The sequence below is a fragment of the Pseudophryne corroboree genome, chromosome 3, assembly GCF_028390025.1.
Source record: "Pseudophryne corroboree isolate aPseCor3 chromosome 3, aPseCor3.hap2, whole genome shotgun sequence".
Lineage (NCBI taxonomy): Eukaryota > Metazoa > Chordata > Amphibia > Anura > Myobatrachidae > Pseudophryne > Pseudophryne corroboree.
Genome location: NC_086446.1, coordinates 378,690,399 through 378,708,839, shown reverse-complemented (window position 1 = coordinate 378,708,839; position 18,441 = coordinate 378,690,399). Strand labels below are relative to the sequence as shown.

Genomic DNA, 18,441 nt, shown 5'->3' with positions numbered 1-18,441 from the left:
CCGTCTATTCCCCATGGTCCTTACGGAGTCCCCAGCATCCACTACGGACTACGAGAAATAGAATTACCGGTGAGTAAATTCTTATTTTTTTCCCCCCAGATTCTGTCTCTCACAGTTGAAGTGTACCTATGATGGAAATTACAGACCTCTCTCATCTTTCTAAGTGGGTCAACTTGCACAACCGGTGACTGTCCAAATACTTTTTTTGCCCCGCTGTGTATGTATGTGTGTGTGTATATCTCTATCTCTGGAATGATGCCTGGAGCAATTTACACCAAACTTGGAACACATATGCCTTACAATCTGGAAAGAAGTACTGTGGGGGTAAGACACCACTAGGAGTGGGAAGGGGGTGACATGTAAAAATCCATAGTTTCCGGGTATAATTCAGGAATGCCTGGAGCAATTTACACCAAACTTGGTACACATATATAACTTACAATCTGGACAAGATATGCCTAGCACCCCTAGGAATGGGGGTGGGAAGGGGTTGACATGTAAAAATCCATAGTTTCTGGGTATAATTCTGGAATGCCTGGAGCAATTTACACAGTGACACCCACGGGGAGGGGCAGATGCACCCACAGGGAGGGGCAGAAGCATACTTTAGTGTCAAAGCTAAGCAAGGAGACCTAGGGCCCTTAGAGTCAGCCTGCAAACCTAAAATATTTAACATACAGCAGGCGGAGCTTGGCCTGTCGTCCCAGCATTTACAGCAATGAGCAGGTAAGCAGCAGAGGCGGGACGGGGAAGAGAAGGAGGCGGATTATTCTCCTCAGTGCCAGACTTTTGACGCCATCAATCCGGTGAAGACCAGAGTTGCGGCCTGACAAATATTGGCATTATTCTTTAAATTCGATAGCGAAGCACGGGTATTCAGCTAGTATGTTATATATGATAAGGTTATTGTCTAAATAGTGGCTGTGATGTAATTAAGTCCGAGTTCGGTGGCTGTGCAGGATCTTTGACGAACTTGGACGCTTTTTTAAAGGGGCAATCATTTACAAGGCTAAACCATGCCTTGTACATGATTGCCCCTTTAAAAAAAAAAAAGGTCAGAGCTCAGCCAGCATCCCGCAAGGCCATCGAACTTGGACTTCATAATATCCAACCCTTATATTTTACATTTGTGAGTGAACTACTACTATAATACTGACTACTTATAGACCATGGGTGTAGTATGGTATGCCGGCGGTCGGGCTCCCGGCGACCAGCATACCGGCACCGGCATGCCAACAGCTGGGCGAGCACAAATGAGCCCCTTGCAGGCTCGTTGCGCTCGCCACGCGCACCACACTATCTATTCTCCCTCCAGGGGGGTCGTGGACCCCCAACAGGGAGAAGAACGGTGGTATGCAGGCGGTCGGTATGCAGGCGGTCGGTATGCAGGCGGTTGGTATGCCGGTATGCTGGTCGCCGGGAGCCCGACCGCCGGCAAAGTGAAGACCACCCATAGATCATAACATTTACTTTCTTTTGTCAGTGGTTTAGGATTGAGATTCATATTCTTATTTTTTTGTATTTGCAGACATGGATACTGACCCCTATGATGAGTTTGGTAATTACATTGGACCTGAGCTGGACTCTGATGATGATGACGACGATGATGACATGGGAAGAGATGATAGGGATGTAGATGTGGTAAGATCTTTTCCCAACATAATAAATCCAGTCTAGATGTTGTGTAGCAGAATACAGTTATGGTCCTGTACTGTGTCCTTTTAATTGGGGAGTGGAGTAAACTGGTATTAATCCTAATCCTGGTGGTTTGGGATGATTCAAAGGGTCACTTTACAAAGGCATACAAGATATATTTTTGTTTAATTACATCAGAGAAGTGCATCATGGTATACTTAAACTTAGAGAGCAATCAGCATAAACTGTAGAATTCCAAAGAAATGACTACCTGCACTCGGTCATTCCATTTACCAGAACAGTTTCCATCATTCTACATCTGTATGACATTGGTGTATGCAGTGTCAGGATATTTAGGGCAAAGCAGATATCTGTAGTCTGCAACATTATACAATCGGTGTCCTTTATGTAAACTGGCCTTCACTGGTTTTACTCTCTGGCTGCAGGCAGAGGATGATGACGATGATGAATACATGGGAGATCCTGATGAGGATCGTGCAGGGATGGAGGTTGTTCTCCATGAGGATAAAAAGTACTACCCCACTGCTGAAGAAGTGTATGGCCCAGAGGTGGAGACTATTGTACAGGAGGAGGACACACAGCCACTCACAGGTGAGAAAAACACAGTAGGAAAGGGAATGATAACCATCTGCTGTCTGCTTGTTTAGATTAACCACGTAAAACAAATGCAGTGCTACATGGTTGCTGCCTCTGCTTACATGAAAGATGCCTATTAAGACTGTATTACCGCATCATTTAGTAAATGTATTATAGCGGCACGCATCGTGCTGCTATAACACTTCCTGCTTTGCCTGGGTATACACCAGGCAGTCCAGTGGATCCATAGAGGTTTCCCTAAATGTAATCAAGTCGGTTATACTTCCTTATAAGAAAAAGACAGAAAATGTGGTCAGGACCACTGCCCGATAGCATTAAAAAACAGGGTTTACATGACACAACCTGTGGACATTAAACTTAAGAAGCACAATGTGTCTGAATTATATCGTATGGTTTTAGAGGCGGTATACAGATGGGTCCACGGTTATCTTGGCTAGTTTGCTGCGCCTAAGCACAACGTGTTTTATTAACATAAACCCTTCATCTATTGTTCACAGCTGCAATACAATACAGAGAACAATACAGCAGGGGGTTAAATCATTACAGCAGGGGATTAAGTCCGACTGCCCAGTCTCAGTTAATCCTATTAAAGGTCAAGATAAACATGGACCCATCTGTATAGTGATTCTCCCAACCAAATATTGGAGTGTCAGCTCCTACAAAGGGGGGAGGTTCAATGCTCTACCTCACTGTATTCAGGAATGCAGCTTTGGTGGCGGCTTCCGACATTATGTTCAGTTTATGACTTGCACCTCTTGCATCATCTCTCGTCCATATAGCCTCGTTGCATGTCTAACATTCTTTTAGCACATGTAGCTTTTAGTTTTGTATTGTTTGTAATTTGGTAGTTCTTGGCAATATTTGTCTCTACCCAGGTTGTTTAGATGGTATTATGTGCTGTCTATTTGACTAAAGTGTATATTTGTGAGATTGGTTACAAATGTAAATAAACAAATGTATACAGATAAAATTAACCAAAATGCTTCTAAAACCTTTAATTTGAAGTAATCCTTTTACCTATGCCTAAATCTCTAAACTATCAATAATCAATCATGAAACTTGCTCAGTAATATGCTGTTCTTTATTATGGGTAATTTATTTTAGAGACTTGGGGGCAGATTCCAGAGCCCTGTGTTGTGTCGCGTGGTCTTTTCTCCTGGATAAAAAAAAGTCCAGAGCTATTTATTTAGTGACCCATGAGCAACCCCAAGGTAGCAGTTCACTTATTTCAGTTCATGCCTTCTGAAGGTGCAATCAGAAATGAGCATTTACAACTGCCTGGGGGCTGCTTGTGGGCTGATTACGGGTCACTCTGGGCTCGTCTGGGAGAATTTGCTACACAACTGACAACTAATTGAATCTTGCCTTGATGTCGTGATACAGTTGCTGACAGATTCCACACAGCAGTGTTAAATTACTGGAAGAGTCGTCATGTTGTATGTAGATTACAGTGATAGCCTCATCTAGTGACACACTTGAAATGAAACATTAGCCATCTGTAATCTTTCTGTAGCCTCTGCTGTACTATACAATAAATGTATTTCTCTCTTACTCACAAGAGCCTATTATTAAACCTGTGAAGGCAAAAAAGTTTTCGATAATGGAGCAAGGACTGCCAGCTACCGTGTATGCAATGGAGTGAGTATCATTTCCAACAGCCCACTTCCTCTCCTATTAGTGACTGGCTTGTTGCTGACCTTCTCATCTCTTCTAGTTTCTTGGCTGATCTCATGGATAATTCTGAGCTTATTCGGAATGTGACCTTGTGTGGGCACCTCCATCATGGAAAGGTAAAGGCCATGGCAATCTCTAAAGGGCTCATTCACTAAACAAGTACTGTTGTTGAACTCTTTCATTGCTCTTACTGAATGTTTGGACTCCTGTTTTGTAGGCATTTTTCCAGTTAGGGGTTCTGATAATCCCCCCATCTAAATATAAATGCTTGCTTTATATAACACAGCAGCTTGTATGATACCATGGAATAGATTTGCCTTCATGTAAACTACAGTCATGGGCTGCTTCTAGGGGTGTGGATCATTAGATCGACGGTGTCTAGGTCGACAGGGTTGGAAGGTCGACAGGGTTTCTAGGTTGACGTGCTAGGTCGACAAGTCAAAAGGTCGACGTGTATATTTATTTTGGGGGGCGTCATTTTCTGCGTACAGTGACCGGGAAGCCGAATTAGTGCACCGTTTGCCATCGCATGGTGCCTCGTTCCGCTTCCCTCTGTACAGATTACTATTCCAATCGTAGTCCACGTGGATCGCTAAGTATGAAAAAGTTAAAAAAAAAAGAAAAAAAAATTTGAAACTCATGTCGACCTAGAAACCCTGTGGACCTTCCAACCCTGTCGACCTACAGTGGTCGACCTAAACATTGTCGACCTAGACAGTGTCGATCTTCAGACCGGATCCCGCTTCTAGTCTCCTACTGTAAGCATTTCTCCATGCAGGAAATTGGGTCAGCAAATGATTACTATGTTACTAAATGTATCTGCTTTACGAGCCTACAGCTATAACATACCTATAATCTGTAAATATATAATATTCTATAGAGGGGAAGTGGAAAGGTGTGTTAACAAAAAAGTAGCTATACTGTTAAAGAAATTAGCAAGAGGGTGAATTCAATTATAAGTGAGGGGTTGAGTGCCATGCTGTAACCCAAGACTAGCGTATTTTTGCTCCCACCCTCCTGATGTCAGAGCAGATATCTGTACTAACTTGTGCCTTAGAGCTAGACACAGTGTTAACCACGTGCAGATTCAGTATGGTTTACTCCCGCCCAAGCACATCTGCACAGTAGCGCAAACATTAAAGAACCTAAGTAACGGTCAGACCTGCATGTGTACACTTTCAGCCACCCCATTACTGTGAACCTGAGCACACCAGAGTGATTCCAGCTTAGGGTTCCAGAATCTTTGAAGGGTTAGTGGTCCGGATCCACGCTTATAGGACAATAGCTCCTGAGGAGTTGTTTCGCATACCCCCAGGGTGTGCACGCACTCCAACAGCATGCCGCCACCCCTAACAAAGCTGAAGACGCTGGAGTGGTAAGTACTAAACCGGGGTCCCGGTTACTGGGTCCCCGGTTAAATGGCGGCATAAGGGGGCGGTGGGCATGCTGCGCTGCTAGCTGCATACTCCCATACTGGCGCTGGCATGGGAAAGTGTTTTTTTAACCCTGTTTCTTACATTAGGGAGACATTTGCCAATATAAAATGTGAAGGGAACACTGCGCGCCATTCAGGGGTGGGGCTTCCTGGAGAGCGGGACCAGCAGCTCACAGGCACCATTTCCTGCTGCATCAGACTCCAGGCTGCCTGCAGTGAAGGGGGGGAGCAATTTATATGTAATACAGCTATTGTACCTTATATAAGGTTATAGCTACTGCCCGGCATAGCACTGCTATAGCTTGTGGCAGAGTTTGCTGGCTTCTCCTCTCTGTCTCAATCCTTACAGGGCTGTCTGAGTCACTGTGTTATATTTAACCTATTCCTGTGTGTATGCTCTGCTGTTCAGTATGTCTGGTAAAAAGGTTACATGTCAGTCCTGTAGCACAACGTTTTCCCCTACCCCAAGGGGGGGTCTCTCTTGTGTACTCAGTGCAGTATCCCTTCTCAGGGTAACAGCTCTCAGGAGCCAGCATTTCTGGACTCCATTATGGGGATGATTACTGATATCACCACTGAACTAGCTAATGCCAAGCAAGAAAGGCAGGTGTTTTAAAAATAAAATAAAATCTATGAATGATTTTCTAGTTCAGACTGCTGACCTCAGACCTGCTTTCCAACCCCCTCTGCCAGTTTCACAGAAACGCACACTGCCCCATGTGCTCCAGTCTGACTCTGATAATGACATGCCAGATTTGGAAGAGGGGGAAGTTGAGGGGAATAAAGCAGTACTCTGTCTCAGGGTGTGGAAGCCCTGAATTATTCTATTAGAGAGGTTCTCAATATCCCTGATAAAGAAACAGAACCTGATGAGGAATTGTTTTTCAATATAAAACCAAACTCTCTATGCTGCATTCCCTGTTTCTCTGACGTCCTAGTGGATGCTGGGAACTCCGTAAGGACCATGGGGAATAGCGGCTCCGCAGGAGACTGGGCACAACTAAAGAAAGCTTTAGGACTACCTGGTGTGCACTGGCTCCTCCCTCTATGACCCTCCTCCAGACCTCAGTTAGAATTTTGTGCCCGGCTGAGCTGGCTGCACACTAGGGGCTCTCCTGAGCTCTTAGAAAAAGAGTTTATTTTAGGTTTTTTATTTTCAGTGAGATCTGCTGGCAACAGACTCACTGCTACGAGGGACTAAGGGGAGAGAAGCGAAGCTACCTGCTTGCAGCTAGCTTGGGCTTCTAGGCTACTGGACACCATTAGCTCCAGAGGGATCGAACACAGGCCCAGCCTCGGTCGTCAGGTCCCGGAGCCGCGCCGCCGTTCCCCTTACAGAGCCAGAAGCAAGAAGAGGGTCCTGAAAATCGGCGGCAGAAGACTTCGGTCTTCATCAAGGTAGCGCACAGCACTGCAGCTGTGCGCCATTGCTTTCCATGCACACCTCACACTCCGGTCACTGATGGGTGCAGGGCGCTGGGGGGGTGCGCCCTGGGCTGCAATATTGAGTACCTTGGCTGGCAAATAACACATAATATAGTCAGAGACTATATATGTGTAAAATACCCCTGCCAGATATACATAGAAAAAAGCGGGAGAAGTCCGCCGAAAAAGGGGCGGGGCTATCTCCCTCAGCACACTGGCGCCATTTTCCCTCACAGCTCCGCTGGAAGGATCGCTCCCAGGCTCTCCCCTGCAGTTTCCAGACTACATAGGGTAAAAAAGAGAGGGGGGGGTACTAAATTCAGACGCAATATTGTGTATACAAGCAGCTATTGGGAAAAATCACTCAGTTGTAGTGTTAATCCCTGTGTTATATAGCGCTGTTGGTGTGTGCTGGCATACTCTCTCTCTGTCTCCCCAAAGGGCTTTGTGGGGTCCTGTCCTCAGTCAGAGCATTCCCTGTGTGTGTGCGGTGTGTCGGTACGGCTGTGTCGACATGTTTGATGAGGAGGTTTATGAGGAGGCGGAGCAGGTGCCGATAAATGTGATGTCACCCCCTGCGGGGTCGACACCTGAGTGGATGGTTATGTGGAAGGAATTACGCGACAGTGTCGACTCCTTACATAAAAGGTTTGACGACATAGCAGATGTGGGACAGCCGGCTTCTCAGCCTGTGCCTGCCCAGACGTCTCTAAAGCCATCAGGGGCTCTAAAACGCCCGCTACCTCAGATGGCAGACACAGATGTCGACACGGATACTGACTCCAGTGTCGACGATGATGAGACTAGTGTACATTCCAATAGAGCCACCCGTTACATGATTACAGCAATGAAAAATGTGTTGCATATATCTGATATTACCCCAGGTACCACAAAAAAGGGTATTATGTTTGGGGAGAAAAAACTACCAGTGGTTTTCCCCCTATCTGATAAATTAAATGAAGTGTGTGAAGAAGCGTGGGCTTCCCCCGATAAGAAACTGGTAATTTCTAAAAAGTTACTAATGGCGTACCCTTTCCCGCCAGAGGACAGGTCACGTTGGGAGACATCCCCTAGGGTGGATAAAGCGCTCACACGTCGGTCAAAAAAGGTGGCACTACCGTCTCCGGACACGGCCGCCCTAAAGGAGCCTGCAGATAGAAAGCTGGAGGCTATCCTGAAGTCTGTATATACACACTCAGGTATTATACTGAGACCGGCTATTGCTTCAGCATGGATGTGCAGTGCTGCAGCTGCGTGGTCAGATTCCCTGTCGGAAAACATTGATACCCTAGACAGGGACACTATATTGCTAACCGTAGAGCATATTAAAGACGCTGTCTTGTACATGAGAGATGCACAGAGGGATATTTGCCGGCTGGCATCTAAAATAAACGCAATGTCCATTTCTGCCAGGAGAGGATTGTGGACTCGGCAGTGGACAGGAGATGCAGATTCTAAAAGGCACATGGAAGTATTGCCTTACAAGGGTGAGGAGTTGTTTGGGGATGGTCTCTCGGACCTCGTTTCCACAGCGACAGCTGGGAAGTCAGCATTTTTACCCCATGTTCCCTCACAGCCAAAGAAAGCACCGTATTATAAGGTACAGTCCTTTCGGCCCCAGAAAGGCAAGCGGGTTAAAGGCGCGTCCTTTCTGCCCAGAGGCAGAGGTAGAGGGAAAAAGCTGCAACATACAGCCAGTTCCCAGGAACAAAAGTCCTCTCCCGCTTCCTCCAAGTCCACCGCATGACGCTGGGGCTCCACAGGCGGAGCCAGGTACGGTGGGGGCCCGTCTCAAGAACTTCAGCGACCAGTGGGCTCGCTCACGGGTGGATCCCTGGATTCTACAAGTAGTATCTCAGGGGTACAAGCTGGAATTCGAGACGTCTCCCCCTCGCCGTTTCCTCAAATCTGCCTTGCCGACAGCTCCCCCGGACAGGGAGGCAGTGCTGGAGGCGATTCACAAGCTGTATTCTCAGCAGGTGATTATCAAGGTACCCCTCCTTCAACAAGGACGGGGTTACTATTCCACAATGTTTGTGGTACCGAAACCGGACGGTTCGGTGAGACCCATTTTAAATTTAAAATCCTTGAACACTTATATAAGAAGGTTCAAGTTCAAGATGGAATCGCTCAGGGCGGTGATCACTGGACATCAAGGATGCTTACCTGCATGTCCCCATTTACCCTCCTCACCAGGAGTACCTCAGATTTGTGGTACAGGACTGTCATTACCAATTCCAGACGTTGCCGTTTGGTCTGTCCACGGCACCGAGGGTATTTACCAAGGTAATGGCCGAAATGATGATACTCCTTCGGAGAAAGGGAGTTTTAATTATCCCGTACTTGGACGATCTCCTTATAAAGGCGAGGTCCAGGGAACAGTTGTTGATCGGTGTAGCATTAGCTCGGGAAGTGCTACAACAGCACGGCTGGATCCTGAATATTCCAAAGTCACAGCTGGTTCCTACAACGCGTCTACTGTTCCTGGGGATGGTTCTGGACACAGAACAGAAAAAAGTATTTCTCCCGGAGGAGAAGGCCAAGGAGTTGTCATCTCTAGTCAGAGACCTCCTAAAACCAAAACAGGTGTCGGTGCACCACTGCACGCGAGTCCTGGGAAAGATGGTGGCTTCTTACGAAGCAATTCTATTCGGAAGGTTCCATGCAAGGATCTTTCAGTGGGATCTGTTGGACAAGTGGTCCGGATCGCATCTTCAGATGCATCGGCTGATAACCCTGTCTCCAAGGACCAGGGTGTCGCTGTTGTGGTGGCTGCAGAGTGCTCATCTTCTAGAGGGCCGCAGATTCGGCATACAGGACTGGGTCCTGGTGACCACGGATGCCAGCCTTCGAGGTTGGGGGGCAGTCACACAGGGAAGAAACTTCCAGGGACTATGGACAAGTCGGGAGACTTCCCTACGCATAAATATTCTAGAACTATGGGCCATTTACAATGCCCTAAGTCAGGCAAGACCCCTGCTTCAACACCAGCCGGTGCTGATCCAGTCAGACAACATCACGGCGGTCGCCCATGTAAACCGACAGGGCTGCACAAGAAGCAGGATAGCAATGGCAGAAGCCACAAGGATTCTCCGATGGGCGGAGAATAATGTGTTAGCACTGTCAGCAGTGTTCATTCCCGGAGTGGACAACTGGGAAGCAGACTTTCTCAGCAGACACGACCTCCACCCGGGAGAGTGGAGACTTCATCCAGAAGTCTTCCAAATGATTGTACACCGGTGGGAAAGGCCACAGGTGGACATGATGGCCTCCCACCTCAACAAAAAGCTAAAAAGATATTGCGCCAGGTCAAGGGACCCTCAGGCGATAGCGGTGGACGCTCTGGTAACACCGTGGGTGTACCGGTCGGTGTATGTGTTCCCTCCTCTGCCTCTCATACCCAAGGTACTGAGACTAATAAGAAGGAGAGGAGTAAGAACTATACTCATTGTTCCGGATTGGCCAAGAAGAGCTAGGTACCCAGAACTTCAAGAAATGATCTCAGAGGACCCATGGCCTCTGCCGCTCAGACAGGACCTGCTGCAGCAGGGGCCCTGTCAGTTCCAAGACTTACCGCGGCTGCGTTTGACGGCATGGCAGTTGAATGCCGGATCCTGAAGGAAAAGGGCATTCCGGAGGAAGTTATCCCTACGCTTATTAAAGCTAGGAAAGAAGTGACCGCAAACCATTATCACCGCATATGGCGGAAATATGTTGCGTGGTGTGAGGCCAGGAAGGCCCCAACGGAGGAATTTCAGCTAGGTCGATTTCTGCACTTCCTACAGTCAGGGGTGACTATGGGCCTAAAATTGGGTTCCATTAAGGTCCAGATTTCGGCTCTATCGATTTTCTTCCAAAAAGAACTGGCTTCACTACCTGAAGTTCAGACATTTGTTAAGGGAGTGCTGCATATTCAGCCCCCTTTTGTGCCCCCAGTGGCACCTTGGGATCTCAACGTGGTGTTGGATTTCCTAAAGTCGCATTGGTTTGAACCACTTAAAACCGTGGAACTAAAATATCTCACGTGGAAAGTGGTCATGCTGTTGGCCTTGGCTTCGGCCAGGCGTGTGTCAGAATTGGCGGCTTTGTCTTGTAAAAGCCCTTATCTGATTTTCCATATGGATAGGGCGGAATTGAGGACTCGTCCCCAATTTCTCCAAAAGGTGGTTTCAGCGTTTCATTTGAACCAGCCTATTGTGGTGCCTGCGGCTACTCGTGACTTGGAGGACTCCAAGTTGCTGGACGTAATCCGGGCCCTAAAAATCTATGTTTCCAGGACAGCTGGAGTCAGAAATCCTGCATGCGCCCAACAAGTTGGGTGCGCCTGCTTCAAAGCAGACTATTGCTCACTGGATCTGTAGCACGATTCAACTTGCACATTCTGCGGCTGGACTGCCGCATCCTAAATATGTAAAAGCCCATTCCACGAGGAAGGTGGGCTCTTCTTGGGCGGCTGCCCGAGGGGTCTCGGCTTTACAACTTTGCCGAGCAGCTACTTGGTCGGGGTCAAACACATTTGCTAAATTCTACAAGTTTGATACCCTGGCTGAGGAGGACCTAGAGTTCGCTCATTCGGTGCTGCAGAGTCATCCGCACTCTCCCGCCCGTTTGGGAGCTTTGGTATGATCCCCATGGTCCTTACGAAGTTCCCAGCATCCACTAGGACGTCAGAGAAAATAAGATTTTACTCACCGGTAAATCTATTTCTCGTAGTCCGTAGTGGATGCTGGGCGCCCGTCCCAAGTGCGAATTGTCTGCAATACTTGTATATAGTTATTGTTTAACTAAAGGGTTATTGTTGGGCCATCTGTTGAGAGGCTCAGTTATATTTCATACTGTTAACTGGGTATAGTATCACGAGTTATACGGTGTGATTGGTGTGGCTGGTATGAGTCTTACCCGGGATTCAAAATCCTTTCCTTATTGTGTCAGCTCTTCCGGGCACAGTATCCTAACTGAGGTCTGGAGGAGGGTCATAGAGGGAGGAGCCAGTGCACACCAGGTAGTCCTAAAGCTTTCTTTAGTTGTGCCCAGTCTCCTGCGGAGCCGCTATTCCCCATGGTCCTTACGGAGTTCCCAGCATCCACTACGGACTACGAGAAATAGATTTACCGGTGAGTAAAATCTTATTTTTTCTGTCAGCCACTAGGGGACACTAGCACAACTTCAAGACTGTGGGGGTGATAATGGTGGCTTAAAGGGAGCTGGTACTTTAAATAATCCAAGAAGTGAAACAGGCTCTACCCCTCTCTCCCCCATCATCCCTCAGTTTTGAATTTGTGCCGAGGGAGCTGGTCACTGCTGACTGCTCAGTCTATGTTTGCTTTCATTTATTTAGCTTTTTTATTCATGGGACATAGTTCCCTCAGCCTCAGGAACCCATCGCCACTTATATGAGAGAAGTGGGGTCCAGGTTACACACTAGCAGCGTCAAGCTGCACAAGGAGAACAGTGCTTTACCTGAGAGGCACTGTTCCTCCTGAGACAGCCACATCCAGAGTCTCCGGTTGGGTGAGTGAGGCACTGTGCGGAGTCCCCCACATTCCCTCCCCTCCTTTCCCCGCTGGCTATGACTGGCAGCGGCGTGGTCTACACTGCTGTGCTGACAGAACACAGCGCGGCAGTGTGGGCGAGTGAGCCCCCTTGTGTGGGGCACTGTGTGCGAGTGGCCGCGGCGTGGTCTGCACTGCTGCGCTGACAGTACACAGGACAGAGGTAGTTTACAGCGGAGGTTAGTGGAGCAGTTTCGCGCTAAGCAGCGGATCTGTGGGCTAAGGCGTAGGTCATTTAACTAGATGGCATCTGGAACACCTTGTGAGTTGGGTGCAGCCAAAGGCTGATTTTAATTGTGTAAAGGCCCATACACACTGGCCGAAATATATCGGCCGTTCTCGTGAACGGCCGATATATCGGGGGTACGTCGGGCAGTGTGTACGGCCGATACGTCCGTGAACTCCGTCGTTCACAGATGTATTGCGTCGGCCCCGCAGCAGAGCCGACGGCCAATATATCTACTGATATATTGGCGCGTCGCTGTGTGTGTACAGCGGTCGGCCGACAGCCTGTACACATGCTGCGGCGGCCGGCGGTGATTGACAGCTGAACTGGGCGGGCGTGTGTACACGCCCGCCCAGTTCATGACGTCCGTCCCCGACGGATCGGGCAGTGTGTATGTTCAACACACTGCCCGATCCGTCCATAGATATATCTGCAGATCAATTGATCTGCAGATATATCTTTCTAGTGTGTACCCACCTTAAGGCACCCACTCAAAATGGCGCTTAGGGACCTCGTTGAGATGGGTGCCTGTGCATAGGGGACGGAGTTGGCAGGTTTTCAAACTGTCAATCACAGAAAAAGGCGCCTTCCTCAGCTAGGCAGCTCATGAACAGCAACAATGGCCCTCATTCCGAGTTGTTCGCTCGCAAGGCGATTTTAGCAGTATTGCACACGCTAAGCCGCCGCCTACTGGGAGTGAATCTTAGCTTCTTAAAATTGCGAACGATGTATTCGCAATATTGCGATTACACACCTCGTAGCAGTTTCAGAGTAGCTTCAGACTTGGCATCTGCGATCAGTTCAGTGCTTGTCGTTCCTGGTTTGACGTCACAAACACACCCAGCGTTCGCCCAGACACTCCTCCGTTTCTCCAGCCACTCCCGCGTTTTTTCCGGAAACGGTAGCGTTTTTATCCACACGCCCATAAAACGCCGTGTTTCCGCCCAGTAACACCCATTTCCTGTCAATCACACTACGATCGCCGGAGCGAAGAAAAAGCCGTGAGTAAAAATCCTATCTTCATAGCAAATTTACTTGGCGCAGTCGCAGTGCGGACATTGCGCATGCGCACTAAGCGGAAAATCGCTGCGATGCGATGAAATTTACCGAGCGAACAACTCGGAATGAGGGCCTATGTTTCTTCTCTCTTCAGGAATCAGCACTGTTAGCAGAGACAGGTGCACATTGCTACATACTGCCAGAAACCTGAAAGCCTGCACATAAAATACAGGCTGGTGCGCTCGCGCTCGCTCTCTCTCTCTCTCGCTCTCTCTCTCTCTCTCGCTCGCTCATTGAAAGTGCTGGTGTGAATTATATGCGTCTCCACTCTGTCCGTCACAATGGCAGACAAGGGACCAGCTAATAAGGCATCACAAAAACTATTTAACTGTGCTAAGTGTAAAACAGTTCACACAGACGATTCCTCCCTGTGTGAAGCATGTGCGTCAGAGGTTACATTAGTTAATCAGTCCCAAGATGCTAATTTTCCCCCCAGGGCGGTAGCGCTCACAGGAACCATCTCACAATTACATAATGAGGGGTCTGCTTTACGAAAGACTGTTAAATAGATTCCTCAAACTGATGTACTATTCTATTGCTACAGAACCACCCTGGGTGGCGGTTCTCTCTCCGTACGAAGCTGAAGAGGATGATCGTGAGTTGGGTGAAATTACTGACCCAGATGAAGAAGTTCCACAGGAACCTTCTCAGGGTGTTGAACCTCTTATTTTAGCTATAAGATAAGTTTTGAACACTTCCGAGACTACGACACCGAATTCACCATATACTGCTTTATTTGGTAGAAAGCAGCGTTCATCGGTCACTTAACCTTTTTCCAAGAAACTGGATGATCAGCTGATGGAGGCTTGGAAACACCCGGACAAGCACTTTCAGATGCCTAAAAGTTTTCTATTTATCCATTTCCATCAGCTATGACGGATAAATGGGAGATGTTATCTCGAGTGGACTCCTCTTTATCCAGGTTGTCCAAAAAGACTGCATTACCTGTTCTGGGAGCAACTTCTTTGAAATATCTGTCTGACTGGAAGCTGGACACCATGTTGAAGTCCATCTATTCGGCCGCAGGTGTCTCACTTAGACAAACCTTGGCGAGTTCCTGGGTGAACAAGGCAGTGGAGCATTGGGCCACTAAATTGATAAAGGACTTACAAGAGGGAGTTCCGTTAGAAGTAGTGTTAATCTTAGCGGAACATATTAAGGAATCGGCTATATACCTAGGAGAAGCGGCTAGAGATATCGGACAAGTTAACTGGAGAATCTCAGCAGCAACTATTGCAGCCAGAAGAGTTATTTGGCTTCGGTCATAGCAAGTTGAGGCTGAGTCAAAAAGAGCGGCGGAAGCACTTCTGTTTACAGGTGACATTCTTTTTGGAAAAGAACTAGACTCGTTAATTTCTCAGGCTACGGGTGGTAAATCTACCTCTTTACCAACCCTTCTGCCACCACCTAAGTGCTCTTATACTGGAATTCCTTTCAGGTCTTTTCGTTCCACTCGACCGTTTAGAGGACGCGGGAGAGCTACACCCTTGCAAGGTAGAGGTCGCGGCAAGCAACCAGTCGCTGCTCGTCGTCAAGACCCAAAACCTGCAGAAAAGACACTGGCATGATGGGGCCCAAGTACGGTGGGAGCGCAGCTTTGAAACTTTCAGAATGCCTGGTTCAAGATATCGGACAATGCGTGGAGTCGCAATATCATCTCCCAAGGGTACAAGTTAGCTTTAGAAGTTTTGCCGCCAAAGAAATATTTTACGACAAGTCTTCCACTTTTTCTGGACAAATGTTTGACCCTTTAGGGTGCAATACAGTCCTTGGTAGGATCGGCTGTGTTAATGCCGGTACCACTGCTTCAACGAAAGAAGGGTTACTATTCCAATCTTTTCGTAGTACCAAAACTAGACTGTACTGTACGACCAATTCTGAATGTTAAATCCGTTTGTCTTATTACCGGTTCAAGATGGAGTCGCTCAACTCAGTGATCTCAAGCCTGGAACCAAAGGAATTGATATCTCTGGACATCAAGGATGCATATCTCCACATTCCGATATGCGAACCACACCAAGCTTTTTCTCTGGTTCGTGATTTAACAGGATAATTATCAGTTCTGAGCCTTACCATTCGGTCTGTCCACAGCCCCCAGGGTGTTTACCAAGGTCATGTCTGTGATGATTGCTCACTTCAGATCTTTGGGAGTCACAATTATACCTAGACAACCTCCTCAAAGCTCCATCTGACTCCAGAGACGCGACTTTCGCTTCTTTGGTGGCTCTGACTGCACAATCTCACTGCGGGCAGGGGGTTCGGTGTATTGGACTGGACTGTACTCTCCTAACGACGGATCTCAGCCTTGGGGGATGGGGCGTGATTGTGTTGGACTTCCACCTTCAGGGCCATTGGTCTCCACAGGAATCACTGTTGCCAATAAATGTGTTGGAACCGAGAGCGATCTACAATGCGCTGGTAAAAGCTGCCCAAGTTCTTCGATCCAAAGCGGTAAAGGTTCAATCAAACAACGCAACTGCTGTAGCATACGTAAACAAGCAGGGAGGAACTCGCAGTCACCAAGCGATGCCAGAGGTGACACGCATTCTCCAGTGGGCAGAACGCAATGCTGTAGTCCTCTCAGCAGTATTCATTCCAGGAGTAGACCATTGGGAAGCAGACTACCTCAGCCATCAGGATCTACATCCAGGAGCATGGACACTTCACCCAGATGTGTTCGACGCTCTGACACATCGCTGGGAGTGTCCGAAGGTGAATCTCATGGCGTCCCGTCTCAATCATCAGATTCCTCGATACATCTCCAGAACACTGTATCCTTAGGCGGAAGCTGTAGTCGCTCTGGCCATGACTTGGGCGTACGACCCAGTATACGTGTTTCCTCCGTTTCCTCTATTGTCTCGAATTCTCAAGTGAATCAAACTGGAGTCAATCATGGTGATCTTGGTAGCTCCAGATTTGCCTTGGAGAGCTTGATTTTTAGACCTGCACCTTCTGCTAGCGGACGATCCTTGGCCACTACCTCTGTGAACGGATCTACTCCAGCAAGGGCCCTTTATGCATCCAGATTTACCAGGACTACATTTAACGGGATGGCTCTTGAGGCAGAGATCCTAAAACGCGAAGGGATTCCAAAATGTGTTATTCCCACAATGTTGCGTGCACCAAAACCTGTTACGGCAGCCCACTACCATCGCATCTGGCGTTCTTATATCTCTTGGTGTGACCGAAAAGGGTTTCAATCAGATTATTTTTGTCTCTCATGGTTCTTGCTCTTTCTTCAGGCAGGTTTAGTTTCTGGACTTCGTCTAGGATCCCTGAAAGTTCAGGTATCTGCCTTATCGATTTTTCTTTATCTTTCAGAGATGCCTGGCGCTCCTACCGGATGTGCGAACTTTCCTACAAGGGGTCCTTCGGGTACAACCCCAGTTTGTTCCCCCTACAGCTCCTTGGGGCTTGAATCTGGTGCTGGATTATCTGCAGTCACCCTGTTTGAACCCTTGCAAGACGCAGATATTAACTATTAGCCATAGCTTCATCCCGGAGGGTATCTGAATTAAGTGCCTTGTCTTGTATGCCTCCCTATTTGATTTTTCATCCTTATAGGGCTTAGTTGAGAGCACATGGTTCCTTTCTTCCCAAGGTTGTGTTGGCTTGTCATATCAATCAGCCAATTGTGGGTACCATCCTTACAAGAGGACTCTGGGACACCTTCTCTGGATGTAGTGAGACCGTTAAAGATCTACGTAGAACGGGCAGCACCGTTACGAAAGACTGATGCTTTATGATCTTCCGCGGTGAGGGTGTCCTCCTACTAAGCAGACCTTGGCCCGCTGGATTTGGTTGACTATTCGTCAAGCCTATCTACACAAATCTAGGCAACCTCCATTATCCATTGCGGCCCACTCTACACGCTCAGTTGGGTCTTCCTGGGCCGATAGTAGGGTTACTGCCACGTCTTAACTCTGTAGAGCAGCCACTTGGTCCAGTATTCATGCGTTTGCCAAGTTCTACAAGTTTGATACTTTTGCGGCTTCATCTACACGGTTTGGCCGTCTTGTTTTGCAAGATCCTCAGCGATCTCCCGCCCAGTGGGGAAGCTTTGGGGGGACGTCCCCACGGTCTTGAAGTTGTGCCAGTGTCCCCTAGTGGCTGACAGATGAAGGAGGATTTTGGTACTTACCGATAATTCCTTTTTTCGGAAGCCGTAGGGGACACTGGCCGCCCGCCCGCCCGTCACTGTTCTCTTGCCTTCATTGCTGTTCTGTTTGATTTATGTTTGATTGTTATGTGTTCTCGTATAGTTCTGTTCTCTTGTTCCCATCTCCTCTCGGCTAATTCATAACTAAGTGATCATGGGGGATAGAGGGGGAGGAGCCTGTTTCACTTCTTGGATTATTTAAAGTTCCAGCTCCCTGTAAGCCACTATCATAACCCTGACTGTCTTGAAGTTGTGCCAGTGTCTCCTATGGCTTCCGAAAACGGGACTTATTGGTAAGTACCAAAATCCTCCTTTCTAAGGAATTAAACACACTTTTTAAAGAAGCGTGGATTAATCCTGACAAGAAGTTTCAAACCCCCCGAAAGGTTATTGACTTCTTTCCCATTTCTGAGGATAGGAAAGTGTGGGAGACTCCTCCTACGAAAGATACTTCAGTGTCCAGGCTGTCACGATAAATTGTGTTGCCTGTACCTGGTGCTATCTCCTTAAAGGGCCCTGCGGATCGCAAGATCGAAACCACTCTCAAATCCATTTACACTGCAGTGGTGGTCACTGGTTGGATCACAAGGGCTATTGTCAAATTGACCGATAATGTCATAGAGGGTTTTGACACTGTGCCTCAGGATGAGCTTCTAAC

At 47.9% G+C, this 18,441-nt stretch overlaps 1 protein-coding gene across 2 annotated transcripts in view; it reads left to right on the top strand.

The window, feature by feature from the left end:
- Nucleotides 1-18,441, top strand: part of EFTUD2 (elongation factor Tu GTP binding domain containing 2) — a 105,537-nt gene that overhangs the window by 12,739 nt on the left and 74,357 nt on the right. For both annotated transcript variants that reach the window (XM_063959978.1, XM_063959977.1), the window contains exons 2-5: nucleotides 1,529-1,641; nucleotides 2,082-2,247; nucleotides 3,813-3,891; nucleotides 3,968-4,043. In XM_063959978.1, coding sequence (XP_063816048.1) covers nucleotides 1,531-1,641; nucleotides 2,082-2,247; nucleotides 3,813-3,891; nucleotides 3,968-4,043 — 432 coding nt within the window. In that variant the 5' untranslated portion in view covers nucleotides 1,529-1,530. The remainder of the gene's footprint in view (nucleotides 1-1,528; nucleotides 1,642-2,081; nucleotides 2,248-3,812; nucleotides 3,892-3,967; nucleotides 4,044-18,441) is intronic.